The 23291-nt window shown below is 40.8% G+C and overlaps 1 protein-coding gene across 7 annotated transcripts in view; it reads right to left on the reverse strand.

Moving 5' to 3' along the window:
* Positions 1 to 20766, reverse strand: part of mtus1a (microtubule associated tumor suppressor 1a) — a 56000-nt gene extending 35234 nt beyond the window's left edge. For 4 of the 7 annotated variants that reach the window (XR_009655231.1, XM_060927865.1, XM_060927861.1 and 1 more), the window contains exons 1-4: positions 14016 to 14100; positions 6081 to 7797; positions 5065 to 5296; positions 2220 to 2390 (exon numbers count right to left, since the gene is read on the reverse strand). Coding sequence is in view for 6 of the 7 variants with exons in the window: in XM_060927865.1 (XP_060783848.1) it covers positions 2220 to 2390; positions 5065 to 5296; positions 6081 to 7751 (2074 nt within the window). In the remaining variant the exon portion in view is untranslated. Of the gene's footprint in view, positions 1 to 2219; positions 2391 to 5064; positions 5297 to 6080; positions 7798 to 14015; positions 14101 to 20605; positions 20671 to 20735 lie in introns of those variants that run through there. The other 3 variants (XM_060927862.1, XM_060927863.1, XM_060927866.1) reach the window with 3 other exon arrangements.
* Between the last annotated feature and the right edge of the window lie 2525 nt (positions 20767 to 23291).

Genomic DNA, 23291 nt, shown 5'->3' on the forward strand with positions numbered 1-23291 from the left:
ATACACAATGATAAATAGTTGCATCCAGACTACAGAGTGTCTGAACATTACAGCTTTTTTTACACTAAACATCTACCCAAGGTTTGCATAGTGTAGTGGATTATACCACACAGGATTTTCACAAGGGATATTTAAAGGTTTTATGGAATAATTGAGGATTCTTAGCTTCCAAAAAGGGTTTTTTCCTGATATGCAAACACTTTGTTAAAATATGGTTTTAGATAAGGATGACCAAAGAACCCAGAAGGAAGGATTTCCAAGAGTCCAGTCTCAGTATTGGTGTGGCCATCAACAATGTATTAAATAACACACCAAGAATAAAACAGTTTCATGCACCAACAGCAGAGATTCTATGAAATTTCTCTCTGCAAGAAACTGAAACTTTAATGTGCGTCTTATGGTCCAACACAACTTACTTCTCTGTAGTGGAGTCTTAGATTTCCCATAACAGGCAGCTAACAAAGGAACGACACAGAAGCGATAGGATCCAATGAGGAGGCATGTAAAGAGAGTGAGATCACACTGAGAGCCTGCATTGGATTGGGGGATCAGGGTTGAGTTCTCAAAAACGTCCAAAGAAAATTCACTCCAGGTGCAGCTGCGGAGGCCCTCGTAAACCAACATTAGTAATACTTATTCTACAAGTTTAACAATGGGCAAAGAAAATAAGGTAGTCCAGTATACAGAGCTTCTGGACGACATATGGTTGTGTCCTGTTTTCTTGTTCTCTCCAAGTGAACTGGAGTGGAACAAACCCAGCTTGCTTGACATGTGGGACTGAGAAGCACCACTCATCGAAAAGCATGCCAATCCACCAATGAGGAAACAGCAGGGAAGTGAAGATGTGCAGGCGGAGGGGGGAAAAAAAAAAAAAAAAGCCTCTTTGTCTGAATAAGGCTCCCCTTCTGTGTCTGTAAGGACAACACTGACCTACTTTTCAACTGGCCTTAGAGTCACAAATTCACAAGAACTAGAGTTGGAAAAAGCATTCAGCATGCTGTATTTAGTGACTTATTTATGACCCTGTCCCCTGGGAAGATGAAGGGTATAGACGAACACTATTATGAGTCAGAAAATATCAAGCCTTTAAACCAACACGAAACTATTTAAGTACATTTGATGGGTTTGAGTAAATCCTGGGGGGGGGGGGGGGGGTGTCTACTTCATCAGAGCTTAAATGAGATTTCAGATTCAAGCATGAAGTGGGTCAGCAACAACAAGAAGCCTTTATTTAAAAAAAAAATCACATATACACTCAAGTACACTGCATTTAACCCATCTGAAACAGTAAACACACAAGCCTTGCTCAAGGGCACTTCAGCCCAACCTTCAGGCCATGGCTGCCCCAAGTCAACCTAACCGCAAGTCTTTGGACTGTGTGGGAAACTGGAGAAAACCCATGCAGACACGGGGAGAACATGCAAACTCCACACAGGAAGGTCCCCGTCGGCCGCTGGGCTCGAACCCAGAACCTTCTTGCTGTGAGGCGACAGGGCTAACCGCTACACCACCATGTCACAACTGAACTGTAAGGATGATTATGTTTACACTGACTAGTTACATCTGAGCACATATAACTGGCAACATATTTGACTATACATATTTTTGACTATACATAACACACAGTTGGTTGACTGTCCATCATAGTGTCAATGTAAAGTATGCAGCGAGCTATTCTAGATGGAGAACTGAAACACATTTCATGCTTCCAGTAGGAAGTAGGGGCTACTCATCTATTTTTTACTCCTCAGAGTTGGTATATGCTGATGTGTGCAAAAAGACAGCAGTATATGATAGACTGGGAAGTGAACACCACTTTTGACCAGATGATGTATCCCAACTGGTATAGCTAAGGGAACAAATGCCATTCCAGCCCCTGTACTGTCCACAAAAACATAGTAAAAGGATAACCAAGCCATTCCCAGGCAAAAAGTTTAGATGCATTTTCAATAATGCTGCGTTATGGATTAAAATGAACTTAACTGCTTGACCATTCTTGTATGCAGCACCGAGTGTCATGCTATCTGATTAGATCTTAATTATGTGAAATCAGATATTTACTCAGTGAGCAGTATGTTCAGTTTATATCTCCTTGAATTAATAAATTAGATCACAAAATAGATCACACTGGTCTAGGAGAATACTGAAGATTGTAAAAACAACTGGCTGAGAATTGAGTGCATTATGAACAGCTTCGGGACAAGCATCTAAAGTCTCACCAGGCTTTGTGTGTCCACTGGACACACTCAAGCTTTTAAATTGGGTCCTTGTCTTCACTGGCAGCTTTGAGGCTGATGAATGTGGATGGCCAGGATTAAGAGCGAATCTGGAAATGGTTCCTCCTGAAGCCTCGGTTCCTGTACCTTCAGTAACACGCATGCTTAGATTACCTACATCAAAAAGAGATAAGTGTTGTTTGTGATGTTGTAAAACAATAAAGCATTTATGTAATGCAAAGAAAATGAGCAAATGCATAGTCAAACATTTATTGAAACAAGCGCAGACGTATTCTAAAGACAATGGTTATAAATTTAGCAAAGGTTGTCCTTTCCAAAAAAACAGTCCAAAGCTACAGGGAACAGTCCACCGAAATTGACACCCTACAATGTATACAGGCCCAAACAGTGACCGCTAATCTCTCTCATTTTTCATTAATATATACACACGGGGGTGGCATGGTGGTGTAGTGGTTAGCGCTGTCGCCTCACAGCAAGAAGGTCCAGGTTCGAGCCCCGTGGCCGGCGAGGGCCTTTCTGTGTGGAGTTTGCATGTTCTCCCCGTGTCCGCGTGGGTTTCCTCCAGGTGCTCCAGTTTCCCCCCACAGTCCAAAGACATGCAGGTTAGGTTAACTGGTGACACTAAATTGACCGTAGGTGTGAATGTGAGTGTGAATGGTTGTCTGTGTGTCAGCCCTGTGATGACCTGGCGACTTGTCCAGGGTGTACCCCGCCTTTCGCCCGTAGTCAGCTGGGATAGGCTCCAGCTTGCCTGCGACCCTGTAGAACAGGATAAAGCGGCTACAGATAATGAGATGATGAGATATACACATGGTGTTTCAAAAAATTTTATATCATTTGAGATGTAAATATCCCAGAAACTACATAGTCTAGGCAAATGAAACTGAACAGGCTTAAATTTTGAGCAATACAAGATTTATTCCTCGAAAATTTGAATGAGAAATTCAAAAAGGTACGTGGATTCCATGAACGGTTTCACAAATTTTCAATATGCACGCCGCCTGAGACACAAGCGCATACAGACAGCCTTCCTCTTTGAACTTTTTATGCCATGCCCAAATCTGCATTACAGTTGGTGCATTTTTAGAGGATTCTCTCATAAATGCCAAGTCTTGTTCAACTGTGTTCGAGCGTACTCTAACACACAAAACGCCTTTTCTTTTCCAGTGAATGTCATTTCTATACCGAAAAATATAAAAACAAAAAACATTAAACAAAAATTTGACCCGTTTCCACACATGCTGTTAAAATTTGAGGTCAATTGAATGAGAATTGGCAAAGTTATTAGATTGTGAAATGATATAAAAAATTTTTGAAACACCTTGTAATAAAAATAAATTACATCTCTGTAGTAAGTAATTCTGCAGCCAAAAAGTACTCTGAATCCATTTTATTACCCTCACCTAGAGGTAAATGAAGGGACTGGTATACAGGAACACAAATAATAATCCTATACCTTTATCTAAGATCAGTTTCTGCCCATGCTTGTGCATCCAATAGTGGTCCTTTCCCTACATCCTCAATTTCGCTAACATTGCTGGCCAAACAGTGAAAAGCACCATATTGTATAACCAAAATCACATCAGGGAATGATTCAAACAACACTCCTTTCCTTCCCCCGTTTTTTCCATTATCCCTACTGCTTTCCGGTCGAGGTTGACCTTCTCAGTGGGCCTCTAATTTTCTTCTGTAAATACAAGAATGGTCAGGGAGGACAGGAAGGGGTGTGTTTTATATAAACACTGTAAAGGTAGAGAAGGAACATCTGTATCCTCTGCTATCCCTTTGGGAACGACAAGATTTGTTTATCAGAAACAGGAAAATCTGCTCTCAGTAGTATACAGGGCATTCGCATCCTTGTAGTGAAAATGAGAACTGCAGACAAACTAAAAGACATCAAGTTCTGCTCGTTTCTGTAAACTCTGGGTCGTCTAGGTGTACGTACATGGGTTTTCCATTCACATCTGATCAAACTCACGAAACACTCAATAATTAGCTGATGAGCTGTTAAGCCCTGACCAACCACATGAAAATACCACATGGAGTTATGGATTGGACAGCAATATAGTTGTTGCTCTGGCTAGATATACTAAAACATATGGTTAGTCAAACAGAGTTACATCTTAATATAAGAGAAATAAGTGCCTGGAATTAACAATGACCATCATTCAAAAACTATAGTGATGGACTATATATAGTCCGAACAACAAAAACACTATTTAGAAATTAGTAAAACATTTAATATCGGCAAAATGTTCTTATAGCAGCGGGGCTGTGGTCAAGCGTCGGTTTGTGAATGGAGGGCAGGGCCAGGGAAGATGAGTGGCAAAGTGATCTCACCTGTTGTTAATTGATGTGTATGTGCGCCTGTTTCAGTGATGGCCGAGGGTTGATAAGGAGAAGGAGAGCGGAGAGGTGGTGTCTCCTGACCAGTGTGTGCGCGCGCGCGCATGCATGTGTAGTAGAGTAGCCACCAAAAAGCTCAATTAAAAAAATAAATAAAAGAACGGTGTTGGATCATTACCCGTCTGTCTGCGCTTTAGTAGTCCACCTGCCTCAGGGACATACGACAGTTACCGGTACAAGTACCAATTTCACTTTCTGAACACATTTAATTATACACCAACATAGAAATGTTACAACCTGGCATCACTTAGCATTGCTTCAGGTGGAGATCACTACATACAAATGTAAACATTATTCCTGGCTCCAACCTTTAAGCATTCGGCATCATTTAAAACACAATGCTCCAAGTCTACTTGAAAAAAAAACTGCTATTAATAAGCTTAAACAAAAAGAATCACCATATGCAAGCCATTTTCCATACCTCCAGATGTGCTCAGTTTACTCCTTGGAGAAGGCATGTCTTTGGTGGTGCAGCCATTTTTCTGTGCCGTGCCAGGCTTAAGTTTCGATGCAGACGGAGGTGGCGGCCGAAGGCTTGCTGCTGGAGTTCGTGCAGGCGAAGCACCTCCTGCCCTGGGTGATGATGGCTGGGAGCCAAGGCTGCTTTTGCGCCAATCACAGAGCGCTGCTCCTACTGGCCGGGATGAGTCTGCCTGCAAGAGAAGCTTCCTTTCACTCGCATGCTCCCACGAGAACTGACTGAAGTCTGTGTGCTCCACGCTCACTATGGTGTTGGCCATAACAGAGCTAAAGAATCTAAGCTGTGGTCGAGAACTTGCGCACACTCAGAACTTGCTATTTTACTATAGTTCTCCTGGGAATTTGGAAATCCCTGCCAAGTTACACCCTCTCACCTCCCCCACCGCCCCAAACTCTATAAACATAGTGAGTGTGTACACATGGAATACATTTACCAGAGTAGCAAGATCATATTTAACAATTAAAGCCATTCATAGCAAGAACATGGTGGTCTGGACATTCATTTGGTTCAAGATGGTCAACCAAATTTGAATTATCATCATTTGGGAGGACATGCTTGAGACAAAGGTCAAGTGGCTATTCATTCCCAACATATAGATAGGACTTTATTACAGTGTTTGTCAATCCTGGCCTTGATTCAAATTTTTAATTCACCTGATGCAGTATGATCAGCTAATTAACCAACTTGGTTAAACTGGGTAAGTTAGAGAAGAGAAACAAGTTACAGACTTGAGGAACACCGCTTCATTATATACTTTTCCTCAAATGTTTAACCTTACACACACACAAAAATCCTACTTATCTAAAATAAAAGATAAGTCACTCTGGAAAACGGGATACGCCAAATGTCATAAGTGCAAAAATTAATATGCATACCAACATTAATTTCAAAAACACACATACAGTACAAAACAGTTCACCGAAACATTTTACTCAAAGACACAGATTTTAACTCACGTTTGGAATTATTTTCTGGGGTTTCCCAAGACATTTTTCTTCTCTGGAAGAAGCCTGCTTGTCTCCAAGTTTTGTCAGGCCAGTTCGGCTCAGAAACCCTCCTACAGATGAGCTTTTTGCATTAGTGAAAGCATGTACAAGCCTACCGACGTGTGAGCGCTTTACAGCTGTGTTGTCTCCATTAGTTTTTGATGAGCTGGAAGTCTCCGACCACGTGCGAGGCCGGGACTTTGGAGCAGACGCACTATCATGAAAAGTAGATGAGTGAGTTCTTTTAATCATATTGTTCTGATCCCTCTTAAGACTACCACATGTGAGAGTGGCGCTGGAAGAAATTGCAGAGGTACATTTGCTAGGACATGCTATGTTTTGCATGGAATGGGAAGGTTGAGTTGGTTTTTTGTGCGGTCTTGTATTTGATGATGCATTGACACCAGTCACACTTGAGGCACTAGCGGTTCTAGACATTATTTTAGATTTTACATTACTAAAGTTAGGCTTGGCATTCTTCTTGGTTTCTAATTTATTACTTTTCGTGGATTCAGGCAATGAAATTGTAGGTTTCGGAGAGACCAAGCTTTGCTGTTCCTTCATAACTTGGGCCAATGGACTTCCAAAATCACTTTTGCTCGTGTTTAGAGGGGAGTCTGAAAAGCAAAATGTTTTCGAGCGCAAAGACTGAACAGGAGTAGAGGTCTTGGCATTACCACTGATGTCTAGTTCCTCAGAGCTTGCAATCTGGAATGTTTTTGCTTCAGCTGATGTGGACCGAGCAGATCTTTCAGCCTCTGTAGGGTTTTTTTTCACATTAACTGGTGTGACACATTCAGAATGACTAACCCCTGCAACCAAATGTGAAGTTCGGTTTTCCCCAGGTCCATTTTGAGGAACTGTTTGAAATACATCCTCTTCCATTGTGAATGTCTGATTGCTTAACTGGATGAAGGTGACTCCAAAGTCTGGAGGTTTGCTGCTTTGTCCTGAAGCATTGACCATGTTATTAACAAGACCTTCACAAACATCAGGCAGCCAGCCAGGCATCAGGCCAACATTAGAAGGCATATCTGAAAATTCCTCCAAGTCCGAGGCATTGAGTTGTTGATCAGACTCATGAATTATGAAACTGTTGCTCCTAATTAGCATCTCACCAGAGCTCACAGAGCTGTAGGTCTCACTGGAGCTAGAGCTTGATGGAGGAACAGATCCTATGACATAGGCCCGTCGCGTGTCAGTACTGGGGAACATCTTTGAAACACCATCATGTTTCTTAACAACGAGACGATGGACATCTGGCATGGTACTTTTAGAACCAATATTGCCATTTTTCAGGGCTGACATCATAAATGTCACATTCTGGCTACAGTTGTCATCTGCACTTTTTATACAGCCGACAGTGCCCAAGTTTGATTGTGCATCCATTTTAATTACGCTTGGAGAAATCAATTCGCCAACACAGTCCTCGGTCATCTCAACGTCAGTAGGGCCGTTCGTTTTGCCATGACTACTGTTGTCTGAAGGGTCACTAAGGCAAGCAATATTTCCATTTTGGTCTTCTGCAAACACTGAGCGGTGCATAGCCTTAAGGGGAACCTCCATGCCTTTGGCTGTTTGAGCGATTTTAAGTTCAGTGGTGCCGACTTCAAGGTCCAAACGTCTATGGTTTGACTGCATTCTTTCTCTTGCGGTAAGCCTTTACACATCAGCCAAAGCAAGTCACCTAAGATGGAGAAAATGTATGTAAATACTTCAAACTTTATCAATGTTCATGTTAAAGAAAGATGTAAAGTTCTGGTGTTTAAAATGTACATGAGTCTCACGAAACACCCAAATACACCAGTGATCTTACTGTTAAGAAGCCTTCAACCTCATTTTACTTTAGCCTGACCAGGCACCTTAAACATGACAAACTGCTCAATCGTTTCATTAGTTTCTTTTTAGCCCTACAGATAGTCCATTTTAGCCAATTTCCAATTATTTGTAATGTTACCATGTATAAATCGAATCAGCAATGTGTTTCATTTTATTTTCTTAGTAACAAACTAATGTTCGTAGTAAACTAGAAACTCCTTTTGCCTTCTAATTAAGCAACACAGTTCGAGTCTTAACGTTTTATAATCAGCAATTCACTGAACGCCCTTCCTTGTAACAAATATATGGCACCCCTATTAATTTTTTAATAAGCATATGACACCCTGTTAATTTTTAATATCTCCAAGGACACCTTTGTATAAGTAATAGAGTTTGGACTGTGTCAATATCCTCCACAGTTAACCTGTCTTAAATGTCTAATTGAAATGGCTTTCTAGGATCACTTTTTTTCCCCCATTCAAAGGCAACACAGACCTGGGAAGCAAAATCCAGGTGTTTTTACTAGTATTATCCCATTCACAAAACAACATATATTTTCCATTATTATGCTGTAATGGTGGCATGTGGGAACAGGAGCAAAACAGCAAAAGTCAAAAGATTAATCTATCCCCCCCCAACACCCTAGAGACAGAGGCCTTTTGTCATGGCTCCAGTGGGACTCAAACCATTGGATTTGCAGGTTATGAACAGTCATGACATTGCTGGCGGTGACCTAAGCGATATGACCGAAGTACTCACACTGCCTCACTGTAAAGAAACCATCATAAGATACAAGCAGAAATGTTATAGTCTTTGCTTGAACAAAATTGATAGATTTTCAGAAGCAGGAAGAAAACTCTCTTAAGAGAGACGTGATGCAGCTCAACTGGTGCCATGCTGCTAACTAGCCAAGGTCTCAGTTTAGGCTTTTCTCAACAATGGACTTGCCACCTAGTGAATTAGACATCACGTCCAGGCTCACATCTTACACATCTCGTGGAAGTCTGCGCTCTGTAGCAGGTGGGACTACATGACATCTGTTACTTTTCCATTATGGAAGACTGAGTGGGAACGGAACTGTTATCCATCCCATGTTTATACCTTGTACAATAACAGATTTGGTATATAAAAGGGGCTTATGTTAGCGCACAGCAGCCCTAAATTCTTAAAACATTAACAAATTACCAGTTAGGTTTACACATGCAAATGTCCATTTATAGGGCTAACAAGAAACTGGAGACACTACTGACAAAGCAGGTTGTCATTAGTGCCAAGGCAAGCTAAAGAAAAATTGCATTTTGGAAGAAGTGCAAGTCGACAGCAAATGTTAAATCAGAACAGACTGGTTTAAAGGAACAGTCCACCGTACTTCCATAATGAAATATGCTCTTATCTGAATTGAGACGAGCTGCTCCGTACCTCTCCGAGCTTTGCGCGACCTCCCAGTCAGTCAGACGCAGTCAGACGCGCTGTCACTCCTGTTAGCAATGTAGCTAGGCTCAGCATGGCCAATGGTATTTTTTGGGGCTGTAGTTAGATGCGACCAAACTCTTCCGCGTTTTTCCTGTTTACATAGGTTTATATGACCAGTGATATGAAACAAGTTCAGTTACACAAATTGAAACGTAGCGATTTTCTGCGCTATAACGACAGGCGTACTAACACCTTCTGCGCGCTTTGACAGTGCATTGATACTGAGCTCCGTATCAATGCGCTGTCGAAGCGTGCAGAAGGTGTTAGTATGCCTATCATTATAGTGCGGACTTTCCATAGCATAGAAAATCGCTACGTTTCAATTTGTGTAACTGAACTTGTTTCATATCACTGGTCATATAAACCTATGCAAACAGGAAAAACGCGGAAGAGTTTGGTCGCATCTAACTACAGCCCCAAAAAATACCATTGGCCATACTGAGCCTAGCTACATTGCTAACAGGAGTGACAGCGCGTCTGACTGCGTCTGACTGACTAGGAGGTCGCGCAAAGCTCGGAGAGGTACGGAGTAGCTCGTCTCAATTCAGATAAGAGCATATTTCATTATGGAAGTACGGTGGACTGTTCCTTTAACTCCGTAATAGGTGACTGTGCTACAAAGCAGTCACAAAATGGTCACTGTGCCATTATACGAACTTGATAGAATATAAACAGCCTAACAATTACAAGACTGAATTTTCAGCACAGCAAGCCAAGGCTGCAAAAATGTACCTTGGATATTTGAATATTTCATGGATAAGAAAATGCTGATGAAATGTGCATAATGCATACAAATAGTCAGTGGAATTGGCCTCAACTCCAACTGCAATTCAGAAATGTTTCCAACTAAATACAAACTCAAAATCCTTCTTAAAAATCTTAGTTCATAAAATCAAAGTTGTTGATTTTGTTAGCCCAACTCACCTACTGAATGTGAATGGTTGAGAGGAGAAAACCTCTATAATAATAATAATAATAATAATAATAATAATAATAATGGCAATGGGAAGCCACTACTGTAACATTCCCTAGAGACTTTGATGGCTGAAGCCATCAGAGCAGCCTCGTCACTGTAGCGATACCCCAAAATGGCTGGATGGACGGACCTCACCTACTGCTAGTAATCGTAAACTTCCAAGTAGAAGAAATAGCGATCAGAGTTCTTGTGTGATCATTCTAGCTCTACACCAGCCACTTGTGGTTTACTCAACATTACTGAAACATTTCACAAGCTTTAAAACATAATACAGACCAAATGGAAGGAAAGGTTTCCTTGAACTTTAAAAACAAATTTTAATGTTCTGCCTGTTTATCTATTAACCACAGTCCACAGGGGTTGAAATTGCCTGGTATGATTTTAAACTGCTGGAAGAAAGACCCTGCACACTCCAGTGCACTCCTGTCAAGAACTGCCAAATCAGAAAAACATTGGCATAGTATAGAAACTGAAATTAAAAACAATGATTTGTAAGTCTTCTTTGAGCTGCATTGCATTCAAAACACAGCAGCACATTATTTGAATGTGTTACCTCATGAATTTTATTAATTTCTTTTCCAACACTTAATTTTGTTTCTTGCAACAAAGTTGGGATAGTAAAGCATTTACCGCTTTATAATCTTTCCATTCCTTCTCACAACACTTAAAAGATGTTCAGAGACTGAAGACACCAAGTGATGAAGCATTTCAGATGTCACATTCTTCCTGCAAACAGGTCTTAAGGTGTGTGACTGACAACCTTGTACTGTCATTTTTTCAAAATTCGCCACACATTTTCTACTGGGGACAGAGGGGACAGGCACCCACTTCTTCCTCAGCTATGCCTTTGTAGTGTGTGTAGAATATAGTTTTGCATCGTCTTGAAGGCAGAATCTCTTGCACCAAAACCTCAATATACTTTTCTGCATTAATGCAGCCATCACAGAAGTGCAAGTGATCTTTGCTAAGGGCACTGACAAGTCCATACCATGAGAGACTCTGGCTTTTGGACATGTTGCTGGTAACAGTCTGGATGGACTTTTTCTTCTTTGCTCCAGAGCACATGGCATCAATTTCTTACAAAAAAAAAAAAAGACCCAAACACTGAACCATCTGACCACAGTACACGTTTCCACTGTGTGATAGTCCATCCTAAATGCTTCCAAGCCCAGACAAGTTGATGACGCTTATGGACTCTTAACACAAGGCTTCCTTTCTGTACAGTAAAGTTTTAACTGGCATTTGTGGATACAACTTCATATTGTAGTGCTTGACAGAGATTTACCAAAGTAATCCCGAGCCCATATCAGCTTTGTTATATCAGCTATAGATGAATGACTGTTCTTGATGCAGTGCCGTCTGAGGGATCGGAGATGATCACAGGTGTTCAGCTTAGGCTTGCGCCCTTGCCCTTTATGCACCGAAATGCCTCCAATCGTTTAATGATCTTATGCACCGTAGAGGATGAAATACCCAAATTCCTTCATAGCTTTCTTTGACGAACACTGTTTTAAAACATTTCGATAATTTTCCCATGCATTTGTTGACAAACTGGAGATCCTCAGCTCATCTTTGCTCCTCAAAACACCTCATTTGTTTTACCTCATTACTAGCTCTAAATTTCCTTACAACTTTTTTGGAATGTGTCACAGCCCTCAAACACAGGAATGGATGTATATTAACAAAATAAAATTGACCAGACAAAACATGAAAAATTTTGGGCTCATACTCTATGCAATGAAATGCAAGAATTCAAAGTAAATTTAGAAAAAAAAATTAAGTCACTGCTTGCTTTATTTGCATTTTCCATACCATCCTAAATTTTTCTGACTTGGGGTCGTACAATAAAGGAAGAGGATCTGGGCAAGGGGTAGAAAGGAGGTCTTTTAACCAGGCTGAATTTGAACCAGCAATATAAACCTTTTAAAATTACAATTTCTTCATCAAATGATCTACTGAAACGGTCAGCTTAGAGAGAAAAAAGCCATATGTTCGACGATTCTTTCCAAGAATAACACTGTGTGAACAAACAAATCAGTAGAACAACTTCTTACTCCATGATGGCAAAGAGGGAGGTGTCTAACACACAACAACAGGTACAGACAGGAGGAAACAATGATTATTCACCAGGCAAAGGTTCATAACTGTCTCACAGACCTGAGACAATTGTTTTAAATTATATAAAAATCAGGAATAGCTGTAGGGCTGGGTTTGCCTCTTTAGGAAGCCTTGCTGCATTTGTACAGAGTTGACTTACATGCAGTGGAAACTTTATGCTTTACAGCAAAATGATAACCATGTTTATTTTGGAGGTCCAAACTAAAATAAATAAATAAATAAATAAATATATATATATATATATATATATATATATATATATATATATATATATAAAATATGCATGTTCAGGTAATTTTTTTTTAAAGGGTACAGTAAATCTAGTTAAGAAAAAAGTGGCACGAGCAAGGCTTGAAAATTATTCTGAACTGAGGCAAATCAATTATTTTAACATCTCATTATCTGTAGCCGCTTTATCCTGTTCTACAGGGTCGCAGGCAAGCTGGAGCCTATCCCAGCTGACTACGGGCGAAAGGCGGGGTACACCCTGGACAAGTCGCCAGGTCATCACAGGGCTGACACATAGACACAGACAACCATTCACACTCACAGTCACACCTACGGTCAATTTAGAGTCACCAGTTAACCTAACCTGCATGTCTTTGGACTGTGGGGGAAACCGGAGCACCCGGAGGAAACCTACGCGGACATGGAGAGAACATGCAAACTCCGCACAGAAAGGCCCTCGCCGGCCACGGGGCTCGAACCCGGACCTTCTTGCTGTGAGGCGACAGCGCTAACCACTACACCACCGTGCCGCCTTATTTTAACATATTGACAAAGTTTCAGAAATTGTGAGGTCACCAGCACAACACAAAAAGGGGGGAAAAACCCAAAACACATACAGGAATTTTCCTCCTTAACACTGGGAAATCTTTTTATTTCTCAGTCTCACAAAACATTAGCTCAGGGACAGACTTTTAAAACCTGACTGCTCAAGGCAAGAAACAAGTACCTCTCTGTTAACACATGACTATGAACGGGACGATGATTAAATTCATATCCCAGCACACCTCTACTGGAACATTAGTGCTTTCAAGTGTCATAAAAAATGAGAGCCAATTTCTTAGGTACACAGACCTCTTTGGTTAGGCTGGACATAAAAACACACAGTTAGGCAGGAGCTGCTGCAGTCTGCTAAGATTTTATTTACTCTGAACCTGTACTGAGGGACACAATAGTGCTCCTGTTTATGGTGTAGTAAAGACAAGCCTTATGACATACTAAAAGTATGATATTTCTATATTAAAACAGAAAAAAAAGTTACACAACAATGAGACCAAACTATTAAACATGTTTACTAACAAACAGCTTTTTTTTTTTTTTTTAACCATACAGTTTTACATGTTATCTGACCATCTCTATAAATATCCACCTGAATGATCCCCTTGGGAAGCTGATTTTTGCAACATAGGAAAAAAGTATTTATTCTGGGAGCATAAAGCCCAAGTAATTTGCTGGTTAGTTAGTTCTTTAGTTCCCAACATATTCAATGCAGTTGAAATGGAAAACAGACCTACCAGCTCTGTTCCACAGTCTTCTTCCCCCGAGTCAAGGTCCTTTCTCATATAAAATGATCCCATGGAGTGGTATGGAAAAGTCTCAGACTAGACCATAACTCTGTGCAGACTTCTCACATTCATCCACCAGCCCCCAACTCTGAGTCAAACTTACTACAGCATCATTAACACGCTGCTAAAGTGTAGGCTCATGTTCTCAAAGCCCTCTGAAATTGCAACAAAGATTCCTTGACTAAAAAAAAAAAAAAAATATTCTCAGTGCTGACTTCCATAACCTTTGGGCAATCAGACTGCACTCATTCGAACACGCCTCTGCATACGCCACCCCACAGTTCAAGGTCCAACTCAGGCCTCTGGTAATATTACAAGGCTAAGTTTACCAGAAAGAGCATTGGGTTACCTTATCCCTAGCAGGACCTTTGCAAGGAGGGAGGGGCTTCGACATGGCAGGACAGAACGGCATTCGCTGTTGCTATGCAACCAAAGGCCTCCTATTATGAGAGAGTTCACGACAGCCAGCTTTTTTGTCCAAGGCTGAAACTGAGAGCGAGCATGCATGCATGCATACACACCCCTCCCAACACACACACGTTAATCATTTCAGCTCAACATGCATTAGACAAATTAGGACGAGCCCATTTGAAGTCTATTTTACACAATTATTGTGACTTTATGTTAAGCGTGTACACAGTAAGTGTGTTAAAAATCGAAAATAAAAACGTAGGTTGTTTCTTTCGACATGCACATCTCTTGGAATAGATGGCACGAACTGGTCAAGTGTGTTCTACACAATTCTACTCCTGCCTAATCCAGACTAATAAAAATTATATAAAATTGTATAAAATCATGGCTAACCAGTAATACCAAACTGCAGTAATGATGCAGTGGATTACAATGTGTGAATTGCTTTAGTCAGATCAAACACGGTTCAGTGATTAAAAACTGATGCTCCATTTTAAGTTCAAGTATGAGATTATCAGCAAGGAGTGGAATAAATGATTCACAGCCATGTGTGCATGAACCACAAGATAAACACCAGCAGAGAATTTCACAGATCCACTGATTACAGCTTATCATGACTAAAACCAAAGCCAAATATTTGGTACGATAACATTAGATAGAAAGTTAGTTTACTGTGGTTGATTACAAGCATTTTCCAAAGAATTTATCAGCTCTTTTATACCCATTCTAAATATTAACCCGAAGGAAATAAGGTGTATGCGCATGCACAGTACCAGTGAACAAATTTGGACACACCTATTCATTCACAGATTTTTCTATATATTTTGCCCATTTTGTACACTGTAGAACAATACTGAAGACATCAAAACTATGAAATAACATGGGACATACATGGAATTATATGGTAAAAGTGTTAAACACTAATTTTGATAATTCCGGCCTACAGTGCAAAAAAAACAACTCCGAATATGGCAATATTTAATTTCAAGTTGGATTAAAAAGGCTATAAATACTGTGTATCTCTCAGTCTAGTTCAGTACATGCAACCACAATCATGGGGAAGACTGCTGACTTGACAGTTGTCCAAAAGATGACCATCAACACCCTCCACAAGGAGGAGAAGCCACAGAAGGTCATTGCTGAAAAGGCTGGCTGGAAAAGGTGCACAAGCAACTGCAGCCTTGAGAGGATTGTCAAGAAAAGTCAATTCAAGAACTTGGGGAAAGCTTCACAAGGAGTGGACTGAGGCTGGGGTCAATGCATCAAGAGCAATTACGCACAGACGTCTTCAGGAAAGGGGCTACCAACTGTCGTATTCCTAACATCAAGCCACTTCTGAACCAGAGACATCATCAGAAGCATCTTACCTGGGCTAAGGAGAGAAAGAACTGGACTGTTGCTCAGTGGTCCAAAGTCCTCTTTTCAGATTAAAGTACATTTTGCATTTCATTTGGAAATCAAGGTCCTAGAGTCTGGAGGAAGAGCACAAAGGCACAGAATCCAAGGCATTTGAAGTCCAGTGTGAAGTTTCCACAGTCTGTGATGATTTGGGGTGCCATGTCATCTGCTGGTGTTGCTCCACCGTGTTTGATCAAGTCCAAAGTCAACACAACCATCTACCAGGAGATTTTAGAGCACTTCATACTTCCATCTGGTGACAAGCTTGATGGAGATGCTGATTTCCTTTTCCATCAGGATTTAGCACCTGCCCACAGTGCGAAAACTACCAAATGGTTTGCTGACCATGATATTACTGTGCTTGATTGGCCAGCCAACTCACCTGACCTGAACCCCATAGAGAATCTATGGGATATTATCAAGAGGAAGATGAGAAACACCCGATCCAAAAATACAGACAAGCTGAAGGCCGCTAACAAAGCAGCCTGGGCTTCAATAACACCTCAGCAGTGCCACAGGCTGATCACCTCCATGCCACACTGCATTGATACAGTAATTCATGGTAAAGGAGTCCCAACCAAGTATTGAGTGTATAAATGAACATTTCAGAAGTTGGACATTTCTGTATTGTAAATCCTGTTGTGATTGATATGAGGAAATATTCTAATAATTTGATTTACTGGATTTCTGATTTTCATGAACTATAAGACAATCATCAAAATTAAAACAAAAAAAAAGCTTAATTTCATTTTCCATATAATGAATATAGAATACATAAAAGTTTACCTTTTTGAATAAAATTATAAAAAAATTAATCACAATACTCTAATTGTTTGAGATGCACCAGTAAGTACAGTGGCATGCAAAAGTTTGGGCACCCTTACTGAAAATGTCTGTTACTGTGAATAGTTAAGTGAGCAGAAGATGAACTGATCACCAAAAGGCATAAAGGTAAAGACGAGACATTTCTTTTCAGTATTTTATGCAAGATGTGTGTATTATTTTTGTTTTGTACAATTGGAGAGTGAAAAAAGTAAAGGAACACCATGCAAAAGTTTGGGCACCCCAATACATTTGAGTTCTCAGGTAACTTTTACCAAGGTTCCAGACCTTAATTAGCTTATTGAGCTGTGGCTTGTTCAAATTCTTCATTAGGAAAGGCCAGATGATGCAGATTTCAAAGGTGTATAAATTCTCTGACTCCTCAAACTCAACAGCCATGGGCTCCTCTAAGCAACTCCCTCGCATTCTGAAAAATAAAATAATTGATGCTCACAAAGCAGGAGAAGGCTACAAGAACATAGCAAAGTGTTTTCAGGTAGCTGTTTCCTCAGATCGTAATGCTAAGAAATGGCAGTTAACAGAAACAGTGGAGATCAAGGTGAGGTCTGGAAGATGAAGAAAACTTTCTGAAAGAACTGCTCGTTGGATTGCTAGAAAGGCAAATAAAAAACCCTGTTTGACTGCAAAAGACCTTCAGAAAGATTTAGCAGACCCTGGAGTGGTGGTGCACTGACCATGCAGCGACACCTGAACAAATATGACCTTCGTGAGAGTCATCAGAAGAAAACCTTTCCTGTGTCCTAGCCACAAAACTCAGCGTCTGAAGTTTGCAAGTGAACATCTAAGCAAGCCTGATGCATTTTGGAAACAAGTCCTGTGGACTGATGAAATCAAAATAGAACTTTTTGGCCACAATGTACAAAGGTATGTTTGGAGAAAAAAGGGTGCCAAATTCCAGGAAAAGAACCCCTCTCCATCTCTGAAGCATGGGTGTGGATCGATCATGCTTTGGGATTGTGTTACAGCCAGTGGCACAGGGCACGTTTCATTGGTTGAGGGAAGCATGGATTCGAATAAATACCAGCAAATTCTGGAAGCAAACATCACACCATCTGTAAAAAAGTTGAAGTTAAAAAGAGAATAGGTCCTACAATAAGACAATGATCCAAAACACACCTCAAAATCTCAAGAGGCACAAGCTGAAGGTTTTGCCCTGGCCCTCACAGTCCCTTGACCCACATGTAAACATCATTGAAAATCTGTGGCTAGATCTCAAAAGAGCAGTGCAAGCAAGACAGCCAAGAAACTTGTAGAACTGGAAGCCTTTTGCAAGGATGAATGCACGAAAATCCCCCAGGTAAGAACTGAAAGATTATTAGCTGGCTACAAAAAGTGTTTACAAGCTGTGATACTTGCCAAAGGGGGTGTTACTAGGTACTAACCATGTCAGGTGCCCAAACTTTTGCTTCAGATCCTTTTCATTTTTTGGTATTTTACACCTGTAAATGATGGAACTAAAAAATGTAATATTGCAGAAAATATTAAAGAAATGTCATCTTTACCCTTACTATATGCCTTTTGGTGATCAGTTAATCTTCTGCTCACTTAACTATTCACAGTAACAGACATTTTCAGCAAGAGTGCCCAAACTTTTGCATGCCATTAATATACGGTATATAAAAATTCACACATGCACCTTGTGCCCATCTCTGCCCTCCATATGTTACCTTATCAGTACAACAATCTACAGTAATGGCAGAAAACCTTATCTTTCATACAATGTTTGTGAATCTAAATTTGTACGTTTCTGTTGAAGGAAAACAGATTGTAATCTAATCTAAACATACCAGCAGATAGATTTTCTGCAGCCGAGATGCATTTATGATCAAGACAAACTTTCATTTAACACTTTAAGACAACCTGCTCCAACACTCGCTCTGGCACCTTAAAAGTTATTTAAAGGGGTACCAAATATAATATATACAGTTGCTGATGTGACAAAGTAACGTATTCTTAAGTATTCTATCAAATTTATATACTAGAAAACAACGAAATATCTTGGTAATTGTAAATATAATACTTTATACGGGGCGGCACGGTGGTGTAGTGGTTAGCGCTGTCGCCTCACAGCAAGAAGGTCCTGGGTTCGAGCCCCAGGGCCGGCGAGGGCCTTTCTGTGTGGAGTTTGCATGTTCTCTGCGTGGGTTTCCTCCGGGTGCTCCGGTTTCCCCCACAGTCCAAAGACATGCAGGTTAGGTTAACTGGTGACTCTAAATTGACCGTAGGTGTGAATGAGAGTGTGAATGGTTGTCTGTGTCTATGTGTCAGCCCTGTAATGACCTGGCGCCTTTCGCCCGTAGTCAGCTGGGATAGGCTCCAGCTTGCCTGCGACCCTGTAGAAGGATAAAGCGGCTAGAGATAATGAGATGAGATACTTTATACGCTAAACCGCACAAGAGTCACCATTTTTAAAAAGACCGTGACAGCGCTACCCACTGCACTAGCGGAACTCTCCGAAATAGAGGAGATAAGCGTGTAATCATGGCGTCGGGCGCATCAAGTGAAAGTGACAGCTCTGTCGAATCATACGAAGAGATCCCGCAAGACACACTGCAAGCAGGCTATGGCTTAGAAGGGTACCAGTTTGAACCTAGGAGAGGTACTCTCAACTCCGGTGATGAAATAAGAGAAGAAAGCTCGGATGACGGCAAGGATGAAACTGATGCTGACCATGGGCATGGCGAGCGTGGGGCAGAGCGTCTGCATGCAGGTGACACGGCGTGGTGCTCGTGCGGAAAATGTAACGTGGAGTTGCTCACGAGTCCAGCAGAATTTATTTGCTGCAATGAGATAGGCGCCACCCATGGACTTGCGAAATCGTCGCAAGAGGCAGAAACAGGTATTTCACACGTGCTATTCCCAACCTCAATGAGCCAACACACCTGGGCACATACATACGTTATGAGTGTTACGCAGAGAAAATGAACGTGCATTCTGATTGGATAAAATTAATATCATGACGGGCTGTTCAAACTGCAGAAATAGTTTGCTCGAGCTACTTTCAAAACACTATAACTTTCCAACCTTAGAACAAAAAACTTTTGCAAGTCTTGAATAAGGTTCGTTAATGTGTGTTTTATTGTTATATTTACTCTATATATTGCCCTCTGTTCCCCTTTAAAAATTCCTTTTGGATGCCATACAATGCCCTAAAGGACAAAAGAGCGCCAAGTCGAGACACAACATGCCAAGACTCTCTTGCTTTCTTGGCAAAGAGAAAACATACAATAAGTTATACAAATCAGGAAACTGTACAAACAAGCCTCCCTCATCTTTCATAATAATTTCATCCAGCAAGGTACACGAAACTGAGTTTTTAGATTAAGTAGTTATTTAAAAGCTGTTTGCAGCATTGAGAATAGGGTTGTTTACCGTACATGCTTTAAAAAAAAAAGTTATTTCTAGTCACACACGTCTCTCAAGCTCTGAACCCATTAGACTCACATCTTCTTTTGAGGCAGTCTATTTCCTGAACACTGAAATTTCTTTTTGCACCTGACAAACATCAGGAAGACATCTTGGATGCTTTGGACTGCTATTCAGAAATAGTGCAGAGAGGGAAGCAATCAAAGCTATGCAGTCTGCAGTGAATCCTTCATAGGATTTGAACAAAATCAATCAGTGCATACATAATTAAGCATGATGGGCAGTCTTAAAAAAAAAATTAATGCAATAGTTTTGCTAGATTTTATACAAAATGCTGTAGTCATAACAGGTTATAATTAAAACAACAAGGGGAAAAAAACAATTTTCTAAACTGTGACCAATCGTGTCATTTACAGGGTGAAAGAAATATTTATAAACATTATGAGTTAGTAAACTTGGTAGTATTAGCAAATGAGGAGCCAAAAATACACAACAAAAACAGAAGACTGGAGTTCATTTACCGAAATACTGATGCCTTTTTTGCTCCTTTTTCAACTTTTAGAAGATTTAACGGCGAATACAAGCTGTCAAATTTGTCTCAGTCATCTCCTGATGCGCTCATGTTTGTGCAAAAACAGCCATTCATCTCACCTGGAACAGCCAGCAGGTACGCACGAGCTCTGCGCTCTTCTCACCTTTGCGCAGATGACGTCACTTCCGGGATATCAAACTGAGCCATGGGTTTTATTTAAGTTTGAATGTCAAACGACTGAACTTTTTCTTATTGACCTTAATAAGTACCTCTTTGATCACCTGGATGTGGCTTACTCCCTTTAGTATCAAAGATTTTTTTTTCTATTATGAAAATCTTGAAAAGAAATTCCTGGAATATGTTGTGAATTTTTTTATTTTGCAAGCTAAATATTTTTGTTCATAAACAAAAATGGCAAAAATTACAACCCTCTTTCTCTCTGTTCTCCTTAGAAATGGTGACGGTGGCAGAGAAGAGGTCTATGGACAAACTATTGAACATCATGGACGATGCCAGTCATCAACAACCAGAGGAGCCTGTTCAGTGACAGAATGCTCCCTCCCAAGTGCAGGACGAACAGACTCAAAAACTCCTTTGTCCCTCACGCCATCAGACTGTACAACTCCTCTCTGGGGGAGAGGAGGGGTAACAGGAGGACAGAGGACGGGAAGGAGCAGTAGCCTGGCCTGACAAAAAGCAATACTGGACAATGTGCAATATCTTTCCTGCCCCCCCCTTACCTTAACCCCACTTCTCCCCCCTTCCTCTCTTCCCCATATCTTATTCTTTTATATTTGTATATGTAAATAATTTATTTTACAACCCCGATTCCAAAAAAGTTGGGACAAAGTACAAATTGTAAATAAAAACGCAACGCAATGATGTGGAAGTTTCAAAATTCCATATTTTATTCAGAATAGAACATAGATGACATATCAAATGTTTAAACTGAGAAAATGTATCATTTAAAGAGAAAAATTAGGTGATTTTAAATTTCATGACAACAACACATCTCAAAAAAGTTGGGACAAGGCCATGTTTCCCACTGTGAGACATCCCCTTTTCTCTTTACAACAGTCTGTAAACGTCTGGGGACTGAGGAGACAAGTTGCTCAAGTTTAGGGATAGGAATGTTAACCCATTCTTGTCTAATGTAGGATTCTAGTTGCTCAACTGTCTTAGGTCTTTTTTGTCGTATCTTCCGTTTTATGATGCGCCAAATGTTTTCTATGGGTGAAAGATCTGGACTGCAGGCTGGCCAGTTCAGTACCCGGACCCTTCTTCTACACAGCCATGATGCTGTAATTCAGGGGTGTTCAAATTGATCCATAAAGGGCCGTGTGGCTGCAGGTTTTCATTCCAGCCATGCAGCAGCACCCTGATTTGGCTTATTCAATCAACTGACACACCCACCCTTTAATCAAGGGTGGGTGTGGCTGCAAGTATTTGACTGTGTGAAGACAGTTCAGTTGATTGAATGAGCCAAGTCAGGTGTGCTGCTGCATGGCTGGAATGAAAACCTGCAGCCACACGGCCCTTTATGGATCAATTTGAACACCCCTGCTGTAATTGATGCAGTGTGTGGTTTGGCATTGTTATGTTGGAGAATGCAAGCTCTTCCCTGAAAGAGACGTCGTCTGGATGGGAGCATATGTTGCTCTAGAACCTAGATATACCTTTCAGCATTGATGGTGTCTTTCCAGATGTGTAAGCTGCCCATGCCACATGCACTAATGCAACCCCATACCATCACAGATGCAGGCTTCTGAACTGAGCGCTGATAACAACTTGGGTCGTCCTTCTCCTCTTTAGTCCGAATGACACGGCGTCCCTGATTTCCATAAAGAACTTCAAATTTTGATTCGTCTGACCACAGAACAGTTTTCCACTTTGCCACAGTCCATTTTAAATGAGCCTTGGCCCAGAGAAGACGTCTGCGCTTTTGGATCATGTTTAGATACAGCTTCTTCTTTGAACTATAGAGTTTTAGCTGGCAACGGCAGATGGCACGGTGAATTGTGTTCACGGATAATGTTCTCTGGAAATATTCCTGAGCCCATTTTGTGATTTCCAATACAGAAGCATGCCTGTATGTGATGCAGTGCCGTCTAAGGGCCCGAAGATCACAGGCACCCAGTATGGTTTTCCGGCCTTGACCCTTACGCGCAGAGATTCTTCCAGATTCTCTGAATCTTTTGATGATATTATGCACTGTAGATGATGATATGTTCAAACTCTTTGCAATTTTACACTGTCGAACTCCTTTCTGATATTGCTCCACTATTTGTCGGCGCAGAATTAGGGGGATTGGTGATCCTCTTCCCATCTTTACTTCTGAGAGCCGCTGCCACTCCAAGATGCTCTTTTTATACCCAGTCATGTTAATGACCTGTTGCCAATTGACCTAATGAGTTGCAATTTGGTCCTCCAGCTGTTCCTTTTTTGTACCTTTAACTTTTCCAGCCTCTTATTGCCCCTGTCCCAACTTTTTCGAGATGTGTTGCTGTCATGAAATTTCAAATGAGCCAATATTTGGCATGACATTTCAAAATGTCTCACTTTCGACATTTGATATGTTGTCTATGTTCTATTGTGAATACAATATCAGTTTTTGAGATTTGTAAATTATTGCATTCTGTTTTTATTTACAATTTGTACTTTGTCCCAACTTTTTT

This window comes from Neoarius graeffei, chromosome 8, assembly GCF_027579695.1.
Source record: "Neoarius graeffei isolate fNeoGra1 chromosome 8, fNeoGra1.pri, whole genome shotgun sequence".
In the NCBI taxonomy this organism is placed as follows: domain Eukaryota; kingdom Metazoa; phylum Chordata; class Actinopteri; order Siluriformes; family Ariidae; genus Neoarius; species Neoarius graeffei.